Here is a 22,183-nt window from a genome sequence, read left to right as displayed (position 1 = left end):
CATACCAGAGTTAGGGGGAAACACTGTGTACATACCAGAGTTAGGGGGGAAACACTGTGTACATACCAGAGTTAGGGGGGAAACACTGTGTACATACCAGAGTTATGGGGGAAACACTGTGTACATACCAGAGTTAGGGGGAAACACTGTGTACATACCAGAGTTGGGGGGGAAACACTGTGTACATACCAGAGTTAGGGGGGAAACACTGTGTACATACCAGAGTTAGGGGGGAAAACACTGTGTACATACCAGAGTTATGGGGGGAAACAAACACTGTGTCCATACCAGAGTTAGGGGGGGAAACACTGTGTACATACCAGAGTTAGGGGGGAAAATACCGTGTACATACCAGAGTTATGAGGGAAACACTGTGTACATACCAGAGTTATGGGGGAAACACTGTGTACATACCAGAGTTATGGGGGAAACACTGTGTACATACCAGAGATATGGGGGAAACACTGTGTACATATCAGAGTTATGGGGGAAACACTGTGTACATACCAGAGTTATGGGGGAAACACTGTGTACATACCAGAGTTAGGGGGGGGGAGAAACACTGTGTACATACCAGAGTTAGGGGGGAACCACTGTGTACATACCAGAGTTAGGGGGGAAACACTGTGTACATACCAGAGTTAGGGGGGAAACACTGTGTACATACCAGAGTTATGGGGGGGAAAACACTGTGTACATACCAGAGTTAGGGGGGGAAAACACTGTGTACATACCAGAGTTAGGGGGGAAAACACTGTGTACATACCAGAGTTGGGGGGGGAAACTGTGTACATACCAGAGTTCGGGGGGAAACACTGTGTACATACCAGAGTTAGGGGGGAAACACTGTGTACATACCAGAGTTATGGGGGGAAGCACTGTGTACATACCAGAGTTAGGGGGGAAACACTGTGTACATACCAGAGTTATGGGGGAAACACTGTGTACATACCAGAGTTGGGGGAAACACTGTGTACATACCAGAGTTATGGGGGGAAACACTGTGTACATACCAGAGTTATGGGGGGAAACACTGTGTACATACCAGAGTTATGGGGGAAACACTGTGTACATACCAGAGTTAGGGGGGAAACAATGTGTACATACTAGAGTTGGGGGGGAAACACTGTGTACATACCAGAGTTACGGGGGGGCGAACACTGTGTACATACCAGAGTTAGGGGGAAACACTGTGTACATACCAGAGTTAGGGGGGGAAAACACTGTGTACATACCAAAGTTAGGGGGGAAACACTGTGTACATACCAGAGTTAGGGGGGAAACAATGTGTACATACCAGAGTTATGGGGGGAAACACTGTGTACATACCAGAGTTAGGGGGGGGAAACTGTGTACATACCAGAGTTAGGGGGCGGGGAAACAATGTGTACATACCAGAGTTATGGGGGAAACACTGTGTACATACCAGAGTTATGGGGGGAAGCACTGTGTACATACCAGAGTTATGGGGGGGGAAACTGTGTACATACCAGAGTTGGGGGGGAAACACTGTGTACATACCAGAGTTAGGGGGGGAAACAATGTGTACATACCAGAGTTATGGGGGGGAAACACTGTGTACATACCAGAGTTATGGGGGGGGAACTGTGTACATACCAGAGTTGGGGGGGAAACACTGTGTACATACCAGAGTTAGGGGGAAACACTGCGTACATACCAGAGTTATGGGGGGGGGAAACACTGTGTACATACCAGAGTTGGGGGGGAAACACTGTGTACATACCAGAGTTAGGGGGGAAACACTGTGTACATACCAGAGTTATGGGGGGAAACACTGTGTACATACCAGAGTTATGGGGGGAAACACTGTGTACATACCAGAGTTAGGGGGGAAACACTGTGTACATACCAGAGTTAGGGGGGAGAAACACTGTGTACATACCAGAGTTAGGGGGGAGAAACACTGTGTACATACCAGAGTTAGGGGGGAAACACTGTGTACATACCAGAGTTAGGGGGGAAACACTGTGTACATACCAGAGTTAGGGGGGGGAACCACTGTGTACATACCAGAGTTATGGGGGGAAACACTGTGTACATACCAGAGTTAGGGGGAAACACTGTGTACATACCAGAGTTGGGGGGAAACACTGTGTACATACCAGAGTTATGGGGGGAAACACTGTGTACATACCAGAGTTATGGGGGGAAACACTGTGTACATACCAGAGTTATGGGGGAAACACTGTGTACATACCAGAGTTAGGGGGGAAACAATGTGTACATACTAGAGTTGGGGGGGAAACACTGTGTACATACCAGAGTTACGGGGGGCGAACACTGTGTACATACCAGAGTTAGGGGGGAAACACTGTGTACATACCAGAGTTAGGGGGGAAAACACTGTGTACATACCAGAGTTAGGGGGAAACACTGTGTACATACCAGAGTTGGGGGGGAAACAATGTGTACATACCGGAGTTATGGGGGGGAAACACTGTGTACATACCAGAGTTGGGGGGAAAAATGTGTACATACCAGAGTTAGGGGGGAAACACTGTGTACATACCAGAGTTAGGGGGAAACACTGTGTACATACCAGAGTTAGGGGGGAAACAATGTGTACATACCAGAGTTATGGGGGGAAACACTGTGTACATACCAGAGTTATGGGGGGGAAACACTGTGTACATACCAGAGTTATGGGGGGGGGGAAACTGTGTACATACCAGAGTTGGGGGGAAACACTGTGTACATACCAGAGTTAGGGGGGAAACAATGTGTACATACCAGAGTTATGGGGGGAAACACTGTGTACATACCAGAGTTATGGGGGGGGAAACTGTGTACATACCAGAGTTGGGGGAAACACTGTGTACATACCAGAGTTAGGGGGAAACACTGTGTACATACCAGAGTTATGGGGGAAACACTGTGTACATACCAGAGTTAGGGGGGAAACACTGTGTACATACCAGAGTTAGGGGGGAAACAATGTGTACATACCAGAGTTATGGGGGGAAACACTGTGTACATACCAGAGTTAGGGGGGAAACAATGTGTACATACCAGAGTTATGGGGGGAAACACTGTGTACATACCAGAGTTATGGGGGGGGAAACTGTGTACATACCAGAGTTGGGGGGAAACACTGTGTACATACCAGAGTTAGGGGGGAAACAATGTGTACATACCAGAGTTATGGGGGGAAACACTGTGTACATACCAGAGTTATGGGGGGGGAAACTGTGTACATACCAGAGTTGGGGGGAAACACTGTGTACATACCAGAGTTAGGGGGGGAAACACTGTGTACATACCAGAGTTATGGGGGAAACACTGTGTACATACCAGAGTTAGGGGGGAAACACTGTGTACATACCAGAGTTAGGGGGGGAAACAATGTGTACATACCAGAGTTATGGGGGGAAACACTGTGTACATACCAGAGTTAGGGGGGAAACTGTGTACATACCAGAGTTAGGGGGCGGGGAAACAATGTGTACATACCAGAGTTATGGGGGGAAACACTGTGTACATACCAGAGTTATGGGGGAAGCACTGTGTACATACCAGAGTTATGGGGGGGGAAACTGTGTACATACCAGAGTTGGGGGGAAACACTGTGTACATACCAGAGTTAGGGGGGAAACAATGTGTACATACCAGAGTTATGGGGGGGAAACACTGTGTACATACCAGAGTTATGGGGGGGGGAACTGTGTACATACCAGAGTTGGGGGGAAACACTGTGTACATACCAGAGTTAGGGGGGAAACACTGCGTACATACCAGAGTTATGGGGGGGAAACACTGTGTACATACCAGAGTTGGGGGGGAAACACTGTGTACATACCAGAGTTAGGGGGGAAACACTGTGTACATACCAGAGTTATGGGGGGAAACACTGTGTACATACCAGAGTTATGGGGGAAACACTGTGTACATACCAGAGTTAGGGGGAAACACTGTGTACATACCAGAGTTAGGGGGGAAACACTGTGTACATACCAGAGTTAGGGGGGAAACACTGTGTACATACCAGAGTTAGGGGGGGGGAACCACTGTGTACATACCAGAGTTATGGGGGAAACACTGTGTACATACCAGAGTTAGGGGGAAACACTGTGTACATACCAGAGTTAGGGGGGAAACACTGTGTACATACCAGAGTTATGGGGGGGAAACACTGTGTACATACCAGAGTTAGGGGGAAACACTGTGTACATACCAGAGTTATGGGGGGGAAACACTGTGTACATACCAGAGTTAGGGGGAAACACTGTGTACATACCAGAGTTAGGGGGGGGAAACACTGTGTACATACCAGAGTTATGGGGGGAAACACTGTGTACATACCAGAGTTATGGGGGGGGGGAAACTGTGTACATACCAGAGTTGGGGGAAACACTGTGTACATACCAGAGTTATGGGGGGGGGGAACTGTGTACATACCAGAGTTGGGGGGAAACACTGTGTACATACCAGAGTTATGGGGGAAACACTGTGTACATACCAGAGTTATGGGGGGGGAAACACTGTGTACATACCAGAGTTATGGGGGAAACACTGTGTACATACCAGAGTTATGGGGGAAACAAACTACTCATCCCATACAGCATTGAGGTCTGTGTCGTCCAGTCACAGAGCAGATGCAAGTCACGTGATATGTTGGCGAACACCTGATGCCTCTAAATAGCTGCTGTATCATCCAATCATGGGGCAGACGCAAGTCATGTGATCTGCTGTCGGGTGCCGTCATGGTGCGCTGGAGGATCATGTGACTTGTATCTGCTCTGTGATTGGACGATACAGACCACAAGACTCCCGTCATATCATCATGGCCACCTAATCATCCCCAGCTTCCAATTGGCTCATCCATCCCCCCCCCTCCTCCTCCTCCTCCTCCTCTCCCCTATAACTGATCCCCAGGTTGTTGCTGTAAATGAGAACCAGGTCACATGAGACTCTGATGCAGTCAGGTACAGTGACGTCCACGAAACTACTGCTAAACTATATACCTTTTATATTCACCTCTGGACCTCCAAGCCAGTTCCACTGCGGTTTGCCATTGCTCCCCTCTAACCAGGGACTGATTTACACCTGGTACACCATGTGGGTGCAATTAATTATAAGGTAGAACAAAAAAAGCCTCGTAGTGTAAGTGTCGAATAACCCCTATACTGTATAAACCCACCTGAGTCCAGGTCACAGAAGACTCCGATGCGATCAGGTACGGTGCCGTCCAGGCTCTTGGCCTTGTTGTTGTGCTTGGCAGCGAAGGAAGCCTGCAGCCAGTTGTTGATGTGGATACACCAGGTAGTGTTGGTCTTACCCAGCTGGTCAAACTTTCCCAGGTTCCTGTAGGAGATCCCAACACTATAGGACTTACAGTCTTTAAGGGCTTTCACCTCCCAGTAGTGTTGACCACAGTCCATACTGGTATCACCTGGGGGGGGAAGATTATATTATCAATATATTATATTACACTACATGACCAAAAGTATGTGGACAGCTGCTTGTCCAACATCTCATTTCATAATCATGGTCATTAATATGGAGTTGGTCCCCCCTTTGCTGTTATAACAGCCTCCTCTCTTCTGGGAAGGCTTTCCACTAGATGTTGGAACATTATTGCTATAACAGCCTCCACTCTTCTGGGAAGGCTTTCCACTAGATGTTGGAACATTGCTGCTATAACAGCCTCCACTCTTCTGGGAAGGCTTTCCACTAGATGTTGGAACATTATTGCTATAACATCCTCCGCTCTTCTGGGAAAGGCTTTCCACTAGATGTTGGAACATTGTTGTGGGACTTGCTTCCATTCAGCCACAAGAGCATTAGTGAGGTCGGGCACTGATGTTGTGTGATTAGGTTTGGCTCGCAGTTGGAGTTTCAATTCATCCCAAAGGTGTTCATTGGGGTTGAGGTCAGGGCTCTGTGCAGGCCAGTCAAGTTCTTCCACATCAATCTCGACAAACCATTTCTGAATGGACCTATCTTGGTGCACGGGGGCACTGTCATGCTGAAACAGAAAAAAGAGCCTTCCCCAAACTGTTGCAACAAAGTTGGAAGCTCAAAATAGTCTAGAATGTCATTGTATGCTGTAGCATTAAGATTTCCCTTCACTTGAACTAAGGGGCCTGGCTTGTACTATGAAAAACAGCCCCAGACCATTATTCCTCCTCCACCAATCTTTACAGTTGGCAGTATGTATTTGGTAGCGTTCTCCTGGCATCTGCCAAACCCAGATTCGTCCAGGTGGTGACGCATGAGTCATTACTCCAGAGAACACGTTTCCACTGCTCCAGAGTCCAATTGCAGTGAGCTTTACACCCCACTTCAGTCGACGCTTGGTGATCTTATGCTTGTGTGCGGCTGCTCGGCCATGGAAACCCATTTCATGAAGCTCCAGACTAACAGTTGTTGTGCTGACGTTGCTTCCAGCGGCAGTTTGGAACTCGGTAGTGACTGTTGCAACCGAGGACAGATGGTTTTTACGAGGCACGCGCTTCAGCACTCGGCGGTCCCGTTCTGTGAGCCATTGTTGCTCCTAGACGTTTCTACTTCACAATAACAGCACTTACAGTTGACCGGGGGCAGCTCTAGCAGGACAGAAATTTGACGAACTGACTTGTTGGAAAGGTGGCATCCTGTGACGGTGCCACGTTGAAAGTCACTGAGTTCTTCAGTGAGGCCATTATACTGCCAATGTTTGTCTATGGAGATTGCATGGCTGTGTGGTCAATTTTATACACCTGTCAGCAACAAATAGCCAAATCCACTCATTTGAAGGGGTGTCCACATACTTTTGTAAATATAGTATTATAGCATTATTATATTATACCAGTAGTGTTGACCACATACTTGTGTCACCTAGGGCTGGATATTATATGATTAAATAATTAGCTGATTATAAAAATGTTTCTCTTCAGTTAGTGTGCCAATAAATCAACAGATGTTAAGACAAATGTGCTCTGAGTTTCACGTCTCATCCGCTCATTGCTCAACAGCGCCCCCACAATATCTTACTACGTCAATATAAAACCAGGGATCGTCAACTTGATTCAGCCGTGGGACAATTTATTAATTGGTCAGGGGGCCAGAACATAATTACAAATCATTTGGAGACTGCTGATTTAAAAAAAATAAAAAAATAAATAGTAAAATAAGAAAACTTTGAAACCCCAAATAAAATCACCCTTGGATCAAATTCACGACTAATTGACTACGTGGGTAGAAACTTCTGTGTGTCTCAAGACACCCAATTACACAATGGGCTGGCTTCTCAGACACAGATTATACCTAATCCTGTACTTATTGAACATGCTGTTTAAATCGGTGTCTGGGTAAGCAGCCCTATTGGCCTAGCTACCAGACATCCATCATATGACTTGGTTGTGTTTACCCAGTCATAGATATGGATCAGTTTCTGAATACATGGCACATGAAATACATGGAAGGTTGGTAGTGTTTACCTGGCACAGTGATGTGGTAACGTTGTGTTTACCTACCTAGCATGGTGTGTGTGTGTGTGTGTGTGTGTGTGTCTGGGACAGAGGGAAGAGTGTGTTTACCTACCTAGCACGGGTGTGTGTGTGTGTGTGTGTGTGTGTGTGTGTGTGTTTACCTACCTAGCACGGTGTAGGACTCTCCAGTGAACCGGTCTCTGCCTCCTCTGATAGCAGGTGATCGTGTCGCTGACGTTCTCTTGGGAGACGGAGTTCCACTTCTACAACGGAGAGGAAGAACAATAATAAAACACACACTGACATTGGACTGAGGTGATCAGCTGCTCATAATAACGTCTGGAACAGAGACAATGGAATGGCATCAAACACAGGGAGCTGCAGGGTAGCCAAGTGGTTTGGAGCGTTGGGCCAGTAACCAAAAGGTTGCTAGATTGAATCCCCCGAGCTGACAAGGTAAACTTCTGTTGTTCTGCCCCCTGAACAAGGCAGTTAAACCCACTGTTCCTAGGCCGTCATTGAAAATAAGAATTTGTTGTTAACTGACTTGACTAGTTAAAAAAAAGGTAAAAGATACCATTCCACTGATTCCACTCCAGGCATTACCACGAGCCCATCCTTCCAAATGAAGGTGTCACCAACCTCCTGTGATTACAGACAAGCCTACAGAGCAGAGTGAAAAACGGATGCTGTGTAGAAGCCCATCTTCTGTCAGCTAGATATTCAGCTCCAAGCACCAATCTAGCTGACAGAAGATTGGTAAACTAGAAAGATAAAACAAACACCTCTTGCCTGATTGACAAAAGTATGATACAGATGAAGCGAGTAATTGAACACTCTTCAAAACAAACTCAAGCGTAGTGGTGTTAGACACAAGCAAAAGAAAAGGGTGATAGACAAAATGAGAGGAGAAACAAAACAATTAAAAATGACACATTATTTAAAATGTATGGTCACTCAGCTGTTCTTTACAAGTAATACAACAACGGATCTATCACATATCCTACCTCAAATTTTGAAATATATATATATTTTTTAAATGGTCAGAATAACAATGCATTGGCAGGGCAATTCAAGCAATGCCAATATGCAGTGATAATGTATTGGGCATATAGCTTACGTCATATAAAAAAATACATTGAGAGGTAGATCTTCCATTTTAATACCTGCTACTATTTAACATGTTAACACAGGCCTTCCTGATCTATAGAAGCCTGGCTGATCTATAAAAGCCTGGCTGATCTATAAAAGCCTGGCTGATCAATAAAAGCCTGGCTGATCAATAAAAGCCTGGCTGATCAATAAAAGCCTGGCTGATCAATAAAAGCCTGGCTGATCAATAAAAGCCTGGCTGATCAATAAAAGCCTGGCTGATCTAGGGGGCCTGGCAGTGTGTAACTTTGCTGCAACCAAATTGCTCTTCTTCCATTCTATTGTGGCTGGTTGTCCAGAGGGATTCCTAGGATCTCTGGTGTATTCAGTCAGCGCTTGGAGGATGTCAGCTGTGGATGCATGCATGGCCCATCTGCTGTCCGGCTCTTATGTTCAGGGGACTGGAGACAACAACTGGAACATGACTGATGGCCTCAGTCAATAGGCAGACAGGGAATGACAAGGGCTTAGCCAATAGGCAGACAGGGAATGACAAATACTGTCAGAGTGTTGGAATGTGTCCCGGGCAGTCAAAATAATATAAAATGGTGCTGTCTGGTTTGCTTAATATAAGGAATTTGATGCATCACATTTACTTTCTACTTTTACTTAAATATGACAATTGAATACTTAAGTACATTTAAAACAAGATAGTTTTAGACTTATTTTTTACTCGATTACTTTCACTTGAGTCATTTTTCTTTAAAAAGGCATCTTTACATTGACTCAAGTACGACAATTGAGTACTTTTTCCACCACTGATTAATACCAAGATAAAGATATTTCTCCATTTCTATTTTAGGTTGACGATTAGAAGATATTTTTTTGTAACTGAGTGTTTATTTACCCATTAAAAACATTTATTTAATGGTTATATAACCACCCACTAGCCATCCAATCCTTGGTTACCTCTGTCCTTGGTTACCTCTGTCCTTGGTTACCTCTGTCCTTGGTTACCTCTGTCCTTGGTTACCTCTGTCCTTGGTTACCTCTGTCCTTGGTTACCTCTGTTCATCGCCTCTCTTTCAAAGCACATCAGAGGAACAGGCCTGAGGGGAGGAACCTTCAAACCTTTGCACCAATGTGCTGTGATAGGGAGGTGAGGAATTCAATGCTCTCCCTCAATGTGCTGTGATAGGGAGGGGAGAAATTCAATGCTCTCCCTCAATGTGCTGTGATAGCGAGGTGAGGAATGAAGTAAACAAGGACATTTACAGCTAGTAACAGCTAGTAAACATTTTAAAGACAGTTCCCGAGTGAGCGAGAAGCCGTGATACCCAGGCCTTGTCCAGACATAACCCCTAGCCCGAGAGTGATTGATGGGTAATGACATGGCGAGAGCTCCACCTTACCCTCTGATAGGCTTGGTGGAATTTTGACCGTATAGCTTACATCTGTCCAACAAGTGTCAAGGGGGTTAGGGAGTCTAGGGGTTGTGTCTGGACTGGGTATCACGGCTACTCCCTCGCTCTCTCTCTCAAAGCACATTGGGGCAAAGGTTTGAAGGTTCCTCCCCTCAGGCCTGTTCCTCTGATGTGCTTTGAAAGAGAGGCGAGGAATGGAGGAAACAAGGACGGAGGAAACAAGGACGGAGGAAACAAGGATTGGATGGCTAGTGGGTGGTTGGGTAAAATGTAATATAACCATTAAGAAGGCATGATGATACAAAGTCTGTATGTTTTTAACGTGTCACTCTGTCATCTACATTTCTTTCTTTATAATATATATATATATTATATTTATTAGTTATACTATTTTGATATTGATTACCGTACTGTTGGGTAGAGCATGCAAGTTAAGGATTTCACTGTGCATGTGACTATAAAATTTGAAATACCAACGGGATTCAAATAGACTCCAGGGTTAATTACGTGTCAATACTGCCATCTAGTAGAATTTAATAGGCTACTATATACACACACAATTCAAGTTCATTAAATTAGCCTTTATCTCAAATGTTGATATCCATGAAAGCATTGTCAATACTGATGAGTTTTAGGTCTGCATAAAACTATTGGACATTACTACAATAATGGTGTGTACTGTGGCACAAGAAATATGTGTGAGGAGTCAGAGTAAAGACTGACAGGGTGTGAGGAGTCAGAGTAAGGACTGACAGGGTGTGAGGAGTCAATAAGGACTGACAGGGTGTGAGGAGTCAATAAGGACTGACAGGGTGTGAGGAGTCAATAAGGACTGACAGGGTGTGAGGAGTCAATAAGGACTGACAGGGTGTGAGGAGTCAATAAGGACTGACAGGGTGTGAGGAGTCAATAAGGACTGACAGGGTGTGAGGAGTCAATAAGGACTGACAGGGTGTGAGGAGTCAGTAAGGACTGACAGGGTGTGAGGAGTCAGAGTAAGGACTGACAGGGTGTGTGGAGTCAGAGTAAGGACTGACAGGGTGTGAGGAGTCAGAGTAAGGACTGACAGGGTGTGAGGAGTCAGTAAGGACTGACAGGGTGTGTGGAGTCAATAAGGACTGACAGGGTGTGAGGAGTCAGTATGGACTGACAGGGTGTGAGGAGTCAGTAAGGACTGACAGGGTGTGTGGAGTCAATAAGGACTGACAGGGTGTGAGGAGTCAGAGTAAGGACTGACAGGGTGTGAGGAGTCAGAGTAAGGACCGACAGGGTGTGAGGAGTCAATAAGGACTGACAGGGTGTGAGGAGTCAGAGTAAGGACTGACAGGGTGTGAGGAGTCAGTAAGGACTGACAGGGTGTGAGGAGTCAGAGTAAGGACTGACAGGGTGTGAGGAGTCAGTAAGGACTGACAGGGTGTGTGGAGTCAGAGTAAGGACTGACAGGGTGTGTGGAGTCAGTAAGGACTGAAAGGGTGTGTGGAGTCAGTAAGGACTGACAGGGTGTGTGGAGTCAGTAAGGACTGACAGGGTGTGTGGAGTCAGTAAGGACCGACAGGGTGTGTGGAGTCAGTAAGGACCGACAGGGTGTGTGGAGTCAGTAAGGACCGACAGGGTGTGAGGAGTCAGTATGGACCGACAGGGTGTGAGGAGTCAGTATGGACCGACAGGGTGTGAGGAGTCAGTATGGACTGACAGGGTGTGAGGAGTCAATAAGGACTGACAGGGTGTGAGGAGTCAATAAGGACTGACAGGGTGTGAGGAGTCAGAGTAAGGACTGACAGGGTGTGAGGAGTCAGAGTAAGGACTGACAGGGTGTGAGGAGTCAGTATGGACTGACAGGGTGTGAGGAGTCAGTATGGACTGACAGGGTGTGAGGAGTCAGTAAGGACTGACAGGGTGTGAGGAGTCAGTAAGGACTGACAGGGTGTGAGGAGTCAGTAAGGACTGACAGGGTGTGAGGAGTCAGTAAGGACTGACAGGGTGTGAGGAGTCAGTAAGGACTGACAGGGTGTGAGGAGTCAGAGTAAGGACTGACAGGGTGTGAGGAGTCAGAGTAAGGACTGACAGGGTGTGAGGAGTCAGAGTAAGGACTGACAGGGTGTGAGGAGTCCGGGTAAAGACTGACAGGGTGTGAGGAGTCAGAGTAAGGACTGACAGGGTGTGAGGAGTCAGTAAGGACTGACAGGGTGTGTGGAGTCAGTCAGGACTGACAGGGTGTGTGGAGTCAGTAAGGACTGACAGGGTGTGTGGAGTCAGTAAGGACTGACAGGGTGTGTGGAGTCAGTAAGGACTGACAGGGTGTGTGGAGTCAGTAAGGACTGACAGGGTGTGTGGAGTCAGTAAGGACTGACAGGGTGTGAGGAGTCAGAGTAAGGACTGACAGGGTGTGAGGAGTCAGTAAGGACTGACAGGGTGTGAGGAGTCAGTAAGGACTGACAGGGTGTGTGGAGTCAGTAAGGACTGACAGGGTGTGTGGAGTCAGTAAGGACTGACAGGGTGTGTGGAGTCAGTAAGGACTGACAGGGTGTGTGGAGTCAGTAAGGACTGACAGGGTGTGTGGAGTCAGTAAGGACTGACAGGGTGTGAGGAGTCAGAGTAAGGACTGACAGGGTGTGAGGAGTCAGTAAGGACTGACAGGGTGTGAGGAGTCAGTAAGGACTGACAGGGTGTGTGGAGTCAATAAGGACTGACAGGGTGTGAGGAGTCAGTAAGGACTGACAGGGTGTGTGGAGTCAGAGTAAGGACCGACAGGGTGTGTGGAGTCAGAAAGGACCGACCGGGTGTGTGGAGTCAGTAAGGACCGACAGGGTGTGAGGAGTCAGTATGGACCGACAGGGTGTGAGGAGTCAGTATGGACCGACAGGGTGTGAGGAGTCAATAAGGACTGACAGGGTGTGAGGAGTCAATAAGGACTGACAGGGTGTGAGGAGTCAGAGTAAGGACTGACAGGGTGTGAGGAGTCAGAGTAAGGACTGACAGGGTGTGAGGAGTCAGTATGGACTGACAGGGTGTGAGGAGTCAGTATGGACTGACAGGGTGTGAGGAGTCAGTAAGGACTGACAGGGTGTGAGGAGTCAGTAAGGACTGACAGGGTGTGAGGAGTCAGAGTAAGGACAGACAGGGTGTGAGGAGTCAGTAAGGACTGACAGGGTGTGAGGAGTCAGAGTAAGGACTGACAGGGTGTGAGGAGTCAGTATGGACTGACAGGGTGTGAGGAGTCAGTATGGACTGACAGGGTGTGAGGAGTCAGTAAGGACTGACAGGGTGTGAGGAGTCAGTAAGGACTGACAGGGTGTGAGGAGTCAGTAAGGACTGACAGGGTGTGAGGAGTCAGTAAGGACTGACAGGGTGTGAGGAGTCAGAGTAAGGACTGACAGGGTGTGAGGAGTCAGAGTAAGGACTGACAGGGTGTGAGGAGTCAGAGTAAGGACTGACAGGGTGTGAGGAGTCCGGGTAAAGACTGACAGGGTGTGAGGAGTCAGAGTAAGGACTGACAGGGTGTGAGGAGTCAGTATGGACTGACAGGGTGTGAGGAGTCAGTATGGACTGACAGGGTGTGAGGAGTCAGTATGGACTGACAGGGTGTGAGGAGTCAGTATGGACTGACAGGGTGTGTGGAGTCAATAAGGACTGACAGGGTGTGAGGAGTCAGTATGGACTGACAGGGTGTGAGGAGTCAGTATGGACTGACAGGGTGTGAGGAGTCAGTATGGACTGACAGGGTGTGAGGAGTCAGTATGGACTGACAGGGTGTGAGGAGTCAGTATGGACTGACAGGGTGTGAGGAGTCAGTAAGGACTGACAGGGTGTGAGGAGTCAGTAAGGACTGACAGGGTGTGTGGAGTCAGTAAGGACTGACAGGGTGTGTGGAGTCAGTAAGGACTGACAGGGTGTGTGGAGTCAGTAAGGACTGACAGGGTGTGTGGAGTCAGTAAGGACTGACAGGGTGTGTGGAGTCAGTAAGGACTGACAGGGTGTGTGGAGTCAGTAAGGACAGACAGGGTGTGAGGAGTCAGAGTAAGGACAGACAGGGTGTGAGGAGTCAGTAAGGACCGACAGGGTGTGTGGAGTCAGTAAGGACCGACAGGGTGTGTGGAGTCAGTAAGGACCGACAGGGTGTGAGGAGTCAGTATGGACCGACAGGGTGTGAGGAGTCAGTATGGACCGACAGAGTGTGAGGAGTCAGTATGGACCGACAGGGTGTGAGGAGTCAATAAGGACTGACAGGGTGTGAGGAGTCAGAGTAAGGACTGACAGGGTGTGAGGAGTCAGAGTAAGGACTGACAGGGTGTGAGGAGTCAGTATGGACCGACAGGGTGTGAGGAGTCAATAAGGACTGACAGGGTGTGAGGAGTCAGAGTAAGGACTGACAGGGTGTGAGGAGTCAGTAAGGACTGACAGGGTGTGAGGAGTCAGTAAGGACTGACAGGGTGTGAGGAGTCAGTAAGGACTGACAGGGTGTGAGGAGTCAGAGTAAGGACTGACAGGGTGTGAGGAGTCAGAGTAAGGACTGACAGGGTGTGAGGAGTCAGAGTAAGGACTGACAGGGTGTGAGGAGTCCGGGTAAAGACTGACAGGGTGTGAGGAGTCAGAGTAAGGACTGACAGGGTGTGAGGAGTCAGTATGGACTGACAGGGTGTGAGGAGTCAGTATGGACTGACAGGGTGTGAGGAGTCAGTATGGACTGACAGGGTGTGTGGAGTCAATAAGGACTGACAGGGTGTGAGGAGTCAGTAAGGACTGACAGGGTGTGAGGAGTCAGTAAGGACTGACAGGGTGTGTGGAGTCAGTAAGGACCGACAGGGTGTGTGGAGTCAGTAAGGACCGACAGGGTGTGTGGAGTCAGTAAGGACCGACAGGGTGTGTGGAGTCAGTAAGGACCGACAGGGTGTGAGGAGTCAGAGTAAGGACCGACAGGGTGTGAGGAGTCAGTAAGGACCGACAGGGTGTGAGGAGTCAGAGTAAGGACCGACAGGGTGTGAGGAGTCAGTAAGGACCGACAGGGTGTGAGGAGTCAGTAAGGACCGACAGGGTGTGAGGAGTCAGTAAGGACCGACAGGGTGTGAGGAGTCAGTAAGGACCGACAGGGTGTGAGGAGTCAGAGTAAGGACCGACAGGGTGTGAGGAGTCAGTAAGGACCGACAGGGTGTGAGGAGTCAGTAAGGACTGACAGGGTGTGAGGAGTCAGAGTAAGGACTGACAGGGTGTGAGGAGTCAGTAAGGACTGACAGGGTGTGAGGAGTCCGGGTAAAGACTGACAGGGTGTGAGGAGTCAGAGTAAGGACTGACAGGGTGTGAGGAGTCAGTATGGACTGACAGGGTGTGAGGAGTCAGTATGGACTGACAGGGTGTGTGGAGTCAATAAGGACTGACAGGGTGTGTGGAGTCAGTAAGGACTGACAGGGTGTGAGGAGTCAGTAAGGACTGACAGGGTGTGTGGAGTCAGTAAGGACTGACAGGGTGTGTGGAGTCAGTAAGGACCGACAGGGTGTGTGGAGTCAGTAAGGACCGACAGGGTGTGTGGAGTCAGTAAGGACCGACAGGGTGTGTGGAGTCAGTAAGGACCGACAGGGTGTGAGGAGTCAGAGTAAGGACCGACAGGGTGTGAGGAGTCAGAGTAAGGACCGACAGGGTGTGAGGAGTCAGTAAGGACCGACAGGGTGTGAGGAGTCAGAGTAAGGACCGACAGGGTGTGAGGAGTCAGTAAGGACCGACAGGGTGTGAGGAGTCAGTAAGGACCGACAGGGTGTGAGGAGTCAGTAAGGACCGACAGGGTGTGAGGAGTCAGTAAGGACCGACAGGGTGTGAGGAGTCAGTAAGGACCGACAGGGTGTGAGGAGTCAGTAAGGACCGACAGGGTGTGAGGAGTCAGTAAGGACCGACAGGGTGTGAGGAGTCAGTAAGGACCGACAGGGTGTGAGGAGTCAGTAAGGACCGACAGGGTGTGAGGAGTCAGTAAGGACCGACAGGGTGTGAGGAGTCAGTAAGGACCGACAGGGTGTGAGGAGTCAGTAAGGACCGACAGGGTGTGAGGAGTCAGTAAGGACCGACAGGGTGTGAGGAGTCAGTAAGGACCGACAGGGTGTGAGGAGTCAGTAAGGACCGACAGGGTGTGAGGAGTCAGTAAGGACCGACAGGGTGTGAGGAGTCAGTAAGGACCGACAGGGTGTGAGGAGTCAGTAAGGACCGACAGGGTGTGAGGAGTCAGTAAGGACCGACAGGGTGTGAGGAGTCAGTAAGGACCGACAGGGTGTGAGGAGTCAGTAAGGACCGACAGGGTGTGAGGAGTCAGTAAGGACCGACAGGGTGTGAGGAGTCAGTAAGGACCGACAGGGTGTGAGGAGTCAGTAAGGACCGACAGGGTGTGAGGAGTCAGTAAGGACCGACAGGGTGTGAGGAGTCAGAGTAAGGACCGACAGGGTGTGAGGAGTCAGTAAGGACCGACAGGGTGTGAGGAGTCAGTAAGGACCGACAGGGTGTGAGGAGTCAGAGTAAGGACTGACAGGGTGTGAGGAGTCAGTAAGGACTGACAGGGTGTGAGGAGTCAGAGTAAGGACTGACAGGGTGTGAGGAGTCAGTAAGGACTGACAGGGTGTGAGGAGTCAGAGTAAGGACTGACAGGGTGTGAGGAGTCAGAGTAAGGACTGACAGGGTGTGAGGAGTCCGGGTAAAGACTGACAGGGTGTGAGGAGTCAGAGTAAGGACTGACAGGGTGTGAGGAGTCAGTATGGACTGACAGGGTGTGAGGAGTCAGTATGGACTGACAGGGTGTGTGGAGTCAATAAGGACTGACAGGGTGTGTGGAGTCAGTAAGGACTGACAGGGTGTGAGGAGTCAGTAAGGACTGACAGGGTGTGTGGAGTCAGTAAGGACTGACAGGGTGTGTGGAGTCAGTAAGGACTGACAGGGTGTGTGGAGTCAGTAAGGACCGACAGGGTGTGTGGAGTCAGTAAGGACCGACAGGGTGTGAGGAGTCAGAGTAAGGACCGACAGGGTGTGAGGAGTCAGAGTAAGGACCGACAGGGTGTGAGGAGTCAGTAAGGACCGACAGGGTGTGAGGAGTCAGAGTAAGGACCGACAGGGTGTGAGGAGTCAGTAAGGACCGACAGGGTGTGAGGAGTCAGTAAGGACCGACAGGGTGTGAGGAGTCAGTAAGGACCGACAGGGTGTGAGGAGTCCGAGTAAGGACTGACAGGGTGTGAGGAGTCCGAGTAAGGACTGACAGGGTGTGAGGAGTCAGTATGGACTGACAGGGTGTGAGGAGTCAGTATGGACTGACAGGGTGTGAGGAGTCAGTAAGGACTGACAGGGTGTGAGGAGTCAGTATGGACTGACAGGGTGTGAGGAGTCAGTAAGGACTGACAGGGTGTGTGGAGTCAGAGTAAGGACTGACAGGGTGTGAGGAGTCAGAGTAAGGACCGACAGGGTGTGAGGAGTCAATAAGGACTGACAGGGTGTGTGGAGTCAGTAAGGACTGACAGGGTGTGAGGAGTCAGTATGGACTGACAGGGTGTGTGGAGTCAGTAAGGACTGACAGGGTGTGAGGAGTCAGAGTAAGGACTGACAGGGTGTGAGGAGTCAATAAGGACTGACAGGGTGTGTGGAGTCAGTAAGGACTGACAGGGTGTGAGGAGTCAGAGTAAGGACTGACAGGGTGTGTGGAGTCAGTAAGGACTGACAGGGTGTGTGGAGTCAGTAAGGACAGACAGGGTGTGAGGAGTCAGAGTAAGGACAGACAGGGTGTGAGGAGTCAGTAAGGACCGACAGGGTGTGTGGAGTCAGTAAGGACCGACAGGGTGTGTGGAGTCAGTAAGGACCGACAGGGTGTGAGGAGTCAGTATGGACTGACAGGGTGTGTGGAGTCAGTAAGGACTGACAGGGTGTGAGGAGTCAGAGTAAGGACTGACAGGGTGTGAGGAGTCAATAAGGACTGACAGGGTGTGTGGAGTCAGTAAGGACTGACAGGGTGTGAGGAGTCAGAGTAAGGACTGACAGGGTGTGTGGAGTCAGTAAGGACTGACAGGGTGTGTGGAGTCAGTAAGGACAGACAGGGTGTGAGGAGTCAGAGTAAGGACAGACAGGGTGTGAGGAGTCAGTAAGGACCGACAGGGTGTGTGGAGTCAGTAAGGACCGACAGGGTGTGTGGAGTCAGTAAGGACCGACAGGGTGTGAGGAGTCAGTATGGACCGACAGGGTGTGAGGAGTCAGTATGGACCGACAGAGTGTGAGGAGTCAGTATGGACCGACAGGGTGTGAGGAGTCAATAAGGACCGACAGGGTGTGAGGAGTCAGAGTAAGGACTGACAGGGTGTGAGGAGTCAGAGTAAGGACTGACAGGGTGTGAGGAGTCAGTATGGACCGACAGGGTGTGAGGAGTCAATAAGGACTGACAGGGTGTGAGGAGTCAGAGTAAGGACTGACAGGGTGTGAGGAGTCAGTAAGGACTGACAGGGTGTGAGGAGTCAGTAAGGACTGACAGGGTGTGAGGAGTCAGTAAGGACTGACAGGGTGTGAGGAGTCAGAGTAAGGACTGACAGGGTGTGAGGAGTCAGAGTAAGGACTGACAGGGTGTGAGGAGTCAGAGTAAGGACTGACAGGGTGTGAGGAGTCCGGGTAAAGACTGACAGGGTGTGAGGAGTCAGAGTAAGGACTGACAGGGTGTGAGGAGTCAGTATGGACTGACAGGGTGTGAGGAGTCAGTATGGACTGACAGGGTGTGAGGAGTCAGTATGGACTGACAGGGTGTGTGGAGTCAATAAGGACTGACAGGGTGTGAGGAGTCAGTAAGGACTGACAGGGTGTGAGGAGTCAGTAAGGACTGACAGGGTGTGAGGAGTCAGTAAGGACCGACAGGGTGTGTGGAGTCAGTAAGGACCGACAGGGTGTGTGGAGTCAGTAAGGACCGACAGGGTGTGTGGAGTCAGTAAGGACCGACAGGGTGTGTGGAGTCAGTAAGGACCGACAGGGTGTGAGGAGTCAGAGTAAGGACCGACAGGGTGTGAGGAGTCAGTAAGGACCGACAGGGTGTGAGGAGTCAGAGTAAGGACCGACAGGGTGTGAGGAGTCAGTAAGGACCGACAGGGTGTGAGGAGTCAGTAAGGACCGACAGGGTGTGAGGAGTCAGTAAGGACCGACAGGGTGTGAGGAGTCAGTAAGGACCGACAGGGTGTGAGGAGTCAGAGTAAGGACCGACAGGGTGTGAGGAGTCAGTAAGGACCGACAGGGTGTGAGGAGTCAGTAAGGACCGACAGGGTGTGAGGAGTCAGAGTAAGGACTGACAGGGTGTGAGGAGTCAGTAAGGACTGACAGGGTGTGAGGAGTCCGGGTAAAGACTGACAGGGTGTGAGGAGTCAGAGTAAGGACTGACAGGGTGTGAGGAGTCAGTATGGACTGACAGGGTGTGAGGAGTCAGTATGGACTGACAGGGTGTGTGGAGTCAATAAGGACTGACAGGGTGTGTGGAGTCAGTAAGGACTGACAGGGTGTGAGGAGTCAGTAAGGACCGACAGGGTGTGTGGAGTCAGTAAGGACCGACAGGGTGTGTGGAGTCAGTAAGGACCGACAGGGTGTGTGGAGTCAGTAAGGACCGACAGGGTGTGTGGAGTCAGTAAGGACCGACAGGGTGTGTGGAGTCAGTAAGGACCGACAGGGTGTGAGGAGTCAGAGTAAGGACCGACAGGGTGTGAGGAGTCAGAGTAAGGACCGACAGGGTGTGAGGAGTCAGTAAGGACCGACAGGGTGTGAGGAGTCAGAGTAAGGACCGACAGGGTGTGAGGAGTCAGTAAGGACCGACAGGGTGTGAGGAGTCAGTAAGGACCGACAGGGTGTGAGGAGTCAGTAAGGACCGACAGGGTGTGAGGAGTCAGTAAGGACCGACAGGGTGTGAGGAGTCAGTAAGGACCGACAGGGTGTGAGGAGTCAGTAAGGACCGACAGGGTGTGAGGAGTCAGTAAGGACCGACAGGGTGTGAGGAGTCAGTAAGGACCGACAGGGTGTGAGGAGTCAGTAAGGACCGACAGGGTGTGAGGAGTCAGTAAGGACCGACAGGGTGTGAGGAGTCAGTAAGGACCGACAGGGTGTGAGGAGTCAGTAAGGACCGACAGGGTGTGAGGAGTCAGTAAGGACCGACAGGGTGTGAGGAGTCAGTAAGGACCGACAGGGTGTGAGGAGTCAGTAAGGACCGACAGGGTGTGAGGAGTCAGTAAGGACCGACAGGGTGTGAGGAGTCAGTAAGGACCGACAGGGTGTGAGGAGTCAGTAAGGACCGACAGGGTGTGAGGAGTCAGTAAGGACCGACAGGGTGTGAGGAGTCAGTAAGGACCGACAGGGTGTGTGGAGTCAGTAAGGACCGACAGGGTGTGTGGAGTCAGTAAGGACCGACAGGGTGTGTGGAGTCAGTAAGGACCGACAGGGTGTGTGGAGTCAGTAAGGACCGACAGGGTGTGAGGAGTCAGAGTAAGGACCGACAGGGTGTGAGGAGTCAGTAAGGACCGACAGGGTGTGAGGAGTCAGAGTAAGGACCGACAGGGTGTGAGGAGTCAGTAAGGACCGACAGGGTGTGAGGAGTCAGTAAGGACCGACAGGGTGTGAGGAGTCAGTAAGGACCGACAGGGTGTGAGGAGTCAGTAAGGACCGACAGGGTGTGAGGAGTCAGAGTAAGGACCGACAGGGTGTGAGGAGTCAGTAAGGACCGACAGGGTGTGAGGAGTCAGTAAGGACCGACAGGGTGTGAGGAGTCAGAGTAAGGACTGACAGGGTGTGAGGAGTCAGTAAGGACTGACAGGGTGTGAGGAGTCCGGGTAAAGACCGACAGGGTGTGAGGAGTCAGAGTAAGGACTGACAGGGTGTGAGGAGTCAGTATGGACCGACAGGGTGTGAGGAGTCAGTATGGACTGACAGGGTGTGTGGAGTCAATAAGGACTGACAGGGTGTGTGGAGTCAGTAAGGACCGACAGGGTGTGAGGAGTCAGTAAGGACCGACAGGGTGTGTGGAGTCAGTAAGGACCGACAGGGTGTGTGGAGTCAGTAAGGACCGACAGGGTGTGTGGAGTCAGTAAGGACCGACAGGGTGTGTGGAGTCAGTAAGGACCGACAGGGTGTGTGGAGTCAGTAAGGACCGACAGGGTGTGAGGAGTCAGAGTAAGGACCGACAGGGTGTGAGGAGTCAGAGTAAGGACCGACAGGGTGTGAGGAGTCAGTAAGGACCGACAGGGTGTGAGGAGTCAGAGTAAGGACCGACAGGGTGTGAGGAGTCAGTAAGGACCGACAGGGTGTGAGGAGTCAGTAAGGACCGACAGGGTGTGAGGAGTCAGTAAGGACCGACAGGGTGTGAGGAGTCAGTAAGGACCGACAGGGTGTGAGGAGTCAGTAAGGACCGACAGGGTGTGAGGAGTCAGTAAGGACCGACAGGGTGTGAGGAGTCAGTAAGGACCGACAGGGTGTGAGGAGTCAGTAAGGACCGACAGGGTGTGAGGAGTCAGTAAGGACCGACAGGGTGTGAGGAGTCAGTAAGGACCGACAGGGTGTGAGGAGTCAGTAAGGACCGACAGGGTGTGAGGAGTCAGTAAGGACCGACAGGGTGTGAGGAGTCAGTAAGGACCGACAGGGTGTGAGGAGTCAGTAAGGACCGACAGGGTGTGAGGAGTCAGTAAGGACCGACAGGGTGTGAGGAGTCAGTAAGGACCGACAGGGTGTGAGGAGTCAGTAAGGACCGACAGGGTGTGAGGAGTCAGTAAGGACCGACAGGGTGTGAGGAGTCAGTAAGGACCGACAGGGTGTGAGGAGTCAGTAAGGACCGACAGGGTGTGAGGAGTCAGTAAGGACCGACAGGGTGTGAGGAGTCAGTAAGGACCGACAGGGTGTGAGGAGTCAGTAAGGACCGACAGGGTGTGAGGAGTCAGTAAGGACCGACAGGGTGTGAGGAGTCAGAGTAAGGACCGACAGGGTGTGAGGAGTCAGTAAGGACCGACAGGGTGTGAGGAGTCAGTAAGGACCGACAGGGTGTGAGGAGTCCGAGTAAGGACCGACAGGGTGTGAGGAGTCAGAGAAAGGACCGACAGGGTGTGAGGAGTCGAGTAAGGACCGACAGGGTGTGAGGAGTCCGAGTAAGGACCGACAGGGTGTGAGGAGTCAGAGTAAGGACCGACAGGGTGTGTGGAGTCAGTAAGGACCGACAGGGTGTGAGGAGTCAGAGTAAGGACCGACAGGGTGTGAGGAGTCAAGTAAGGACCGACAGGG

At 50.4% G+C, this 22,183-nt stretch overlaps 1 protein-coding gene across 5 annotated transcripts in view; it reads right to left on the bottom strand.

The window, feature by feature from the left end:
• The window catches only part of LOC106568556 (FSD1-like protein), a 125,836-nt gene that overhangs the window by 26,698 nt on the left and 76,955 nt on the right, over positions 1 to 22,183 (bottom strand). For 3 of the 5 annotated variants that reach the window (XM_045692678.1, XM_045692674.1, XM_045692676.1), the window contains 2 exons: positions 7,596 to 7,693; positions 5,159 to 5,410 (listed from right to left, as the gene is read on the bottom strand). In XM_045692678.1, the coding sequence (XP_045548634.1) occupies positions 5,159 to 5,410; positions 7,596 to 7,693 (350 nt within the window). The remainder of the gene's footprint in view (positions 1 to 5,158; positions 5,411 to 7,595; positions 7,694 to 22,183) is intronic. The other 2 variants (XM_045692675.1, XM_045692677.1) reach the window with 1 other exon arrangement.

The sequence above is a fragment of the Salmo salar genome, chromosome ssa13 (genome assembly GCF_905237065.1).
Source record: "Salmo salar chromosome ssa13, Ssal_v3.1, whole genome shotgun sequence".
NCBI lineage: Eukaryota > Metazoa > Chordata > Actinopteri > Salmoniformes > Salmonidae > Salmo > Salmo salar.
This window is presented reverse-complemented; position numbering and strand designations above follow the sequence as displayed.